A 7,428-nucleotide genomic window follows, 5' to 3' on the forward strand; every position below is an offset into this window, starting at 1 on the left:
GGCACAGCTCAGAGTCACGCTGGGACACAGCTCTGTCGAGGTGCCAGAGGATGCAGTTATGTGGAGGAGTAGTTTGCAATGCGCTGTGTACCTGAGTTGTTCGTTGTAGATTTCCAGCATGCTAATGGAGATACTGTATCTCCAGGAGGCACTCCGTGCATCAGTCTCCTGGAAGAGCACGCGTAGAGCCCGTTGGTTAATGCCAGGAGCTTCTGCCACCCCCTGGAAGGCAAATTGGCAAAATCAGTGTCTGACCCTCTCCTGCCCTCGTCCTCCCTGGGACACTGACACACACACACACACACACAGGAGATTCATTCCCCAAACTGTACCCAGCAGGGTACACCCACACGGCTGTTTAGACAGTGACTCCTCAGCACAACTCAACATGTCAGGCTGAAGACCAAAATCAAAAGTTGCTGGAAATGCTCAGTGGGTCTGGCAGCATCTGCTCAGCTCTGAGCAAGGATCACCACACCCCAAACATTCACTTGGATTTCTCTCCACAGAAGCTGCAGCTGTACAAAACTCTGGTGCGGCCGCACTTGGAGTATTGTGTACAGTTCTGGTCACCGTATTACAGGAAGGATGTGGAAGCTTTGGAAAGGGGTCAGAGGATATTTACTGGGATATTGCCTGGTATGGAGGGAAGGTCTTACGAGGAAAGGCTGAGGGACTTGAGGCTGTTCTCGTTAGAGAGAGGGTTGAGAGTTGACTTATTTGAGACACACAAGTGGGGTTAGGTAGGGTGGACAGTGAGAGCCTTTTTCCTCGGATGGTGATGGCTAGCACGAGAGTATGTAGCTTTAAATTGAGGGGTGACAGGTATAGGACAGATGTCAGAGATGGTTTCTTTACTCAGAGAGTATCAGGGGCGTGGAACACACTGCCTGTAACAGTAGTAGACTCACCAACTTTCAGGGTATTTAAATGGTCATTGGATAAATATATGGATGAAAATGGAATAGTGTAGGTTAGATGGGCTTCAGATTGTTGTGCCGAACTGTGGAACCATGGAGGGCCGAGGGGCCTGTACTGCGCTGTAATGTTCTATGTTCTGTGTTCTAGAAGCTGCCAGACCTGCTGAGCTTTTCCAGCAATTTCTGTTTTTGTTCCCAATTTGCAGTTCTTTTGGCTCTTATAGAGGACTAAAGACAGATGGTCATGAGGAAAATCTTTCTTGCACGAAAGTGGAGTGTCACTGACTAAGCCAGCACTTACTGTCCATCCCTAATTACCCCGAGGGCAGTCAAGAGTCAACCACATTGCTGTGGGTCTGGAGTCACGTGTAGGCCAGATCAGGTAAAGATGACAAGTTTTCTTCCCTCAAGGACATTCGTGACCCAGATGGGCTTTTCCCAACAATCAGTAATCAATTCCCAGTCATCATCTCGCAGATTAACTTCATATTCCAGTTGTGTTTTATTGAGATTCGATCCCAACAGCTCCTGGGCTGGGATTTGAACCATGAGCACTCATATAAAACCAACAACTGCCCAGATGCTGGAAATCTGAAACAAAACCAGACATTGCTGGAGAAACTCAGTAGCACGTGTGGAGAGAGAAAAGCAGAGTTTCCAGTGCTCGATGGAGGGGAGAGCTCTCTCTCAAAACTCTGCGCTGAGCCTCACTGGATTCATCATCTAACTCAGTCCCCTGTCCCTGCTCTCCCCCCGTAGCCTGTGATCTCTTTCACCTGAAGAACTAGACCAAATTTATTCTGAGCTGATGCCCTCTGGTCCTAGACTGTCCCCCAGGGGGGCGCCATTCAATGTTTTTGCCTCAACTGCTCTCTGTGATAGAGAGGTCCACAGACTCCCCGTCCACTCTCTGGGTAAGGCCATTTCTCAACATCTCAGTCCCACCCCGTCTCGTTCAGACTGTCACCCCTGCATCTGGAACCCAGCTCCCCCCACCCCACCCCACCCCACCCCACCCACACCCGGGTCAGCAGGAACATTCTCCCTGTGTTTACCCCTGTCTGGTCCCGTTAGAATTTTATAGCTTTCTAGGTAACTCCTGCCCTTTGCACCCCAGTGATGCTGGTCCGAACTGATCCAATCTCTCTCTCAGTCCTGCTGCCTCAGAAATCAGACCTATCCTTGGGGAGGGCGTGTTCCTTTCGGGTAAAGACACTCCCTCCTGTATCGGGAACAGGGAGGGGGGTGTAATGTGCTCACTCTGTGGCCCTGCCCCTCCTCCCATCCTCCACCCAGTGCCCTCTCCCTTACCTCCATGGTGTATGTCTTTCCTGATCCCGTCTGTCCGTAGGCAAAGATGCAGACATTGTAACCGTCAATACAGGAAGTGATGAGGGGCTCGATCTCTTCGAAGACCTGAGCACAGAGAGAGGAAGGACACAGAGAGAGTGTGGGTGAACAGGGATGGGGTTAGAGAGAGAGTGTGGGTGAACAGGGATGGGGTTAGAGAGAGAGTGTGGGTGAACAGGGATGGGGATAGAGAGAGAGTGTGGGTGAACAGGGATGGGGACAGAGAGAGAGTGTGGGTGAACAGGGAGGGGGAACAGAGAGAGAGTGTGGGTGACATCTCTGCTCTGGGGAAAAGGCCCTGACTATCCATTCTGTCTGAGCCTGTCTTAATTTTGTAAACCTCCATCAGGCAGCCTTATCCTTCCTGCCCAGTGGGAGACTGTGAGGGGGCGGGAGGGAGGTTGTGAGGGCATGAGGGAGAGGGAGGGAGGCTGTGAGGGAATGGTGGAGTTGGAGAGGGAGGGAGCTGTGATGGGGTGGGGGAGAGGGAGAGGGAGGGTGGGTGTGTGGGGATGGTGGGGAGGGAGAGGGAGGGAGGGTGGCTTTAAGGAAGAGGGCACCATCCTAAAGCTGTCAAAGGGACATTTAGCCAATGATTAATCAGGAAAACTCAATATCTGTGAGGTAATTAATTATGTGCAAATGTCTGTGGAATCTCTAGTTTAAGGCTGCATTTGATCAGGAACTATTGTGTGAGAAATACAGTCTCAACTGTAAAATGTAAGTGTGTGATTGAGATCTGGCATGGAGTAAAAAGGGTTGAAGCAGCCTAGTTAAAGTTTTCCAGCTTTGGGAATGTGTAATGGGAATGCTCGAGCTCACACATCCCAAGGGAATGTTTAGGGTGTTGGCCTTTCGAATGTGAAAGTGTGTCAAGAGAACCCTTGTACTGCTGTTGCCCTGAGCCAATTTAAACTCCATGGGTTTTACAAAGCTAACAGTGACATTGTGAATTGTGGCTTTAAGTGTAACAGAGAGCTGATTGTTATTGGATTTTTGGATGAACTCTGTTTTGGTGAATCCAAACACACCGTCCCGGAACACAGACACAAAAAGCTACACAACTGCTTCACCAAGTACAGGGCACAGCGAGAATGAAAACCCCTGGAAACTACAAACAAATCCCGGAAATTCAAAACTAAAACCCCTGAAAACCAAAATTAGTCATTTGAAAACCAAAAAGCCAAAACTAACCGCTGAAGACCAAAACTAATCATTTGAAAACCAAAACTAAACCTCTAAAAACCAAAACTAAACCCTCCATAAATCAAAACTAATAATTTGAAAACCAACACTAAACCCCTGAAAACCAAAACCAAATCTCTAAAAACCAAAACGAAACCCCTGAAAACCAAAACTAATCATTTGAAAACCAAAACTAAACCCACAAAAAAGAAAACAAAAACAAACCTTTGAAAACCGAAGATCAAGCCTCAGGAAACTCTGCGAGCAACCCTGAACAGAAAATCTGTTTCCTGACCCACAATGCCCTGGGGGGGGGGGGGGTGAATTCCAGGATTTTGACCCAGTGACAGTGAAGGAACGGAGATACATTTCCAACTCAGGGTGGTGAGGGGCTCGGAGGGGAACTTTCAGGGGGTGGTATTGCCCCCTACCTTTGGGTAGAAGGTTTTGGACATGGATGAGGTCAGATTGGAATCCATGCCCACTCCCCGTGTCTGCGTGGGTTTCCTCCGGGTGCTCCGGTTTCCTCCCACAGTCCAAAGATGTGCAGGTCAGGGTGAATTGGCCATGCTAAATTGCCCGTAGTGTTAGGTAAGGGGCAAATGTAGGGGTATGGGTGGGTTGCGCTTCGGCGGGTCGGTGTGGACTTGTTGGGCCGAAGGGCCTGTTTCCACACTGTAATGTAATCTAATCCTGATGTTTCAATGCCCTGTGGTGATTGGCTGGAGGTGGGATCCCACTCCCAGTGGAGTCAAAGGCAGCCCGGCCTTGATGACTGCTGACCAATCAGATTGGAAATGGTGACCAATGACCAGTGAGGTCATATGATTGGCACAGGCTTGGAGGGCCGAAGGGCCTGTTCCTGTGCTGTACATATATTTGTTCCTTTGTTCTCTTTAGTTAACCATGTGACTCCTTACTCTGAGGTGATGCCCCTCTGGTCCTAGACTCTCCCACGAGGGGGAACAACCTCTCCATATCTCCCCTGGCAAGTATTCTAAGGTGCCGGTATGCCTCAATAAGGTTTCCTCACACTCTAAATTCTTATAAATACCTACTCAACCCCTCCTCGTAATGACCCAGCCTCAACAGGCCTCTGCGGTAAAGAATTCCACAGATTCCCCTCCCCTCAGAGAGAACACGTTCATCCTCATCCATGACCCTCTATTCACCTCCTCACCAACGATAAATCTCTCTTTATAAATGAGTGAAACCCTCAGGGTTGTGGTTTGTTGTGGAGCTACCTCCTCCTGTGTGGCCTGGAATGGGAACACCTTGTCGAGTTCAAAGCTCCTTGCCCGGCCTTTGTACATCACCCTGACCCTGCAGTCCACACTGGGGTCCAGCCAGACCGCAGGGGGGTCACTCCCCTCCTCCCAGTCAGACCCAGTCACTGGCTTCACTCGGCACAACACCCGAATATTTCCTAACGAGGAGAGAGAGAGAGAGATGGAGAAAGAGAGAGGGAATGAGAGACACAGAGAGAGACACACACACATGCAGAGAGGGATGGAGAGAAAGAGAGATGGAGAGAGAGTGAGACAGCAAAAGAGGGACAGAGAGAGAGGGACAGATGGGGAGAGAGAGACAGAGAGAGAGAGACGGGGAGAGAGAGAGAGACGGAGATGTGGAGAGAGAGAGACAGAGACAGAGAGACAGAGTGAGAGAGACGGGGAGAGAGAGACGGGGAGAGAGAGACAGGGAAAGACAATCAGATTTCCACACATTGAGGTTGACAAGTGGCATATTAACATACGTGCCACACACAATGACCATCCCCAATATCTCCCACTGGCATTGAATGGTATTACTAACACAGGGCTGACATTACCTGGCCCCAGCTCAGAGCTCCACCAGGGGGTGCTCCTTATACACAGGGCTGACATTACCTGGCCCCAGCTCAGAGCTCCACCAGGGGGTGCCCTTTATACACTGGGCTGACATTACCTGGCCCCAGCTCAGAGCTCCACCAGGGGGTGCTCCTTATACACAGGGCTGACATTACCTGGCCCCAGCTCAGAGCTCCACCAGGGGGTGCTCCTTATACACTGGGCTGACATTACCTGGCCCCAGCTCAGAGCTCCACCAGGAGGTGCTCCTTATACACAGGGCTGATTACCTGGCCCCAGCTCAGAGCTCCACCAGGAGGTGCTCCTTATACACAGGGCTGACATTACCTGGCCCCAGCTCAGACTCCACCAGGGGGTGCCCTTTATACTCTGGGCCGACATTAGCTGGATCAGTGGTGCTGGAAGAGCACAGCAATTCAGGCAGCATCCGAGGACAGGCAAAATCGACGTTTCGGGCAAAAGCCCTTCATCAGGAATAAAGGCAGAGAGCCTGAAGCGTGGAGAGATAAGCTAGAGGAGGGTGGCTGTGAATCCTCTTGCAAGGATGTCTGCCTTGAAGAAGTTTTCCTCCTCTCTCTACAAGAATCTCAGGGAGTCTACTTTCTCCCCACCCCCACCCTCCTCTAGCTTATCTCTCCACGCTTCAGGCTCTCTGCCTTTATTCCTGATGAAGGGCTTTTGCCCGAAACGTCGATTTTGCCTGTCCTCGGATGCTGCCTGAATTGCTGTCCTCTTCCAGCACCACTGATCCAGAATCAAATTTCCAGCATCTGCAGTCATTGTTTTTACCCCTTTATACACTGGCCCCAGCTCAGAGCTCCACCAGGGGGTGCTCTTTATACACTGGGCCGACATTACCTGGCCCCAACTCAGAGCTCCACCAGGGGGTGCCCTTTATACACTGGGCCGACATTACCTGGCCCCAGCTCAGAGCTCCACCAGGGGGTGCCCGTTTCCAGCATCTGCAGTCATTGTTTTTACCTCGACATTACCTGGCCCCAGCTCAGAGCTCCACCAGGGGGTGCCCTTTATACACTGGGCCGACATTACCTGGCCCCAGCTCAGAGCTCCACCAGGGGGTGCCCTTTATACACTGGCCCCAGCTCAGAGCTCCACCAGGGGGTGCTCTTTATACACTGGGCCGACAATACCTGGCCCCAGCTCAGAGCTCCACCAGGAGGTGCACTTTACCCAATAGGCCAATGTTGTTTGGTCCCACCTCGGAGCTCCACCAGCTGGTCATGGTATTTCTTCCTGAGGACCATCTCCCTCTCATACTTTTCCATCAGGTTTTTGTTGGAAGCTGTTACCACGGTGATTTCTGCCTGGATCTGTCAGAATGAGGAAGGAGTTACGTGGAGAATACCTCATTAATAGCTCTCGAATTCTCCTTTAAAATCCCAGCGGACACGGCTTTGGGGAAGGAATCACGAACAGGACGAGGCCATTCAGCCTCCCCTCTCGAACCTGTCACCCAAGGACAGGAGGAGGCCATTCAGCCTACCCTCTCGAACCTGTCACCCAAGGACAGGACGAGGCCATTCAACCTCCCCTCGCGAACCTGTCACCCAAGGACAGGAGGAGGCCATTCAGCCTCCCCTCTCGAACCTGTCACCCAAGGACAGGACGAGGCCAATCAGCCTCCCCTCTCGAACCTGTCACCCAAGGACAGGAGGGGGCCATTCATCATTTCATGAATGATCTGTACCTCCCCCCAACTCTGCTCCGTCTCCCCTGGGGGTGGGATAATATCCTCCCTGAGCGATGAAGGGGCAGAGAGAGACAGTTGTTGCTGACTTTGAAGATAGTGGGATTGGGAGGGCAGGGGGAATAGAGACAGATGGGGCTGTCTTCCCCAGGGCTGGGGTTCAGACACCCTGAGGGGGTAATTGTTACAGACGGCCTGATACCATCACGTGATCGACCCTCTGTCTCATTCACCTGTCGCTTTGCCTCAGAAATGGCTGCTTCGTAAAACTGGGCGAAGTTTTTCACCTGACTCCGGAGGCTGTTATAATTCGCTTTCATCGTCTTCAGGACGGGTTTCAAACTCCTCAGATTCTGCTGTACCCCTGACAGGGGCAAACACACAGCAACTGTGACACCAGGGCGAGAGACAACAT

General features: G+C 51.4%; 1 protein-coding gene across 1 annotated transcript; it reads right to left on the reverse strand.

The window, feature by feature from the left end:
- Positions 1–18: 18 nt before the first annotated feature.
- On the reverse strand, positions 19–7,386 carry LOC122546181 (kinesin-like protein KIFC3; the record flags this gene model as incomplete). The annotated part of the gene is made up of 5 exons (XM_043684982.1): positions 7,247–7,386; positions 6,525–6,636; positions 4,700–4,881; positions 2,232–2,336; positions 19–222 (listed from the first exon to the last, which is right to left on the reverse strand). Coding segments are annotated over exons 1-5 (690 nt in total), but the record flags the coding sequence as incomplete, so codon positions are not given.
- Positions 7,387–7,428: the final 42 nt, after the last annotated feature.

This window comes from Chiloscyllium plagiosum, unplaced genomic scaffold (assembly GCF_004010195.1).
Source record: "Chiloscyllium plagiosum isolate BGI_BamShark_2017 unplaced genomic scaffold, ASM401019v2 scaf_51204, whole genome shotgun sequence".
In the NCBI taxonomy this organism is placed as follows: Eukaryota; Metazoa; Chordata; class Chondrichthyes; order Orectolobiformes; family Hemiscylliidae; genus Chiloscyllium; species Chiloscyllium plagiosum.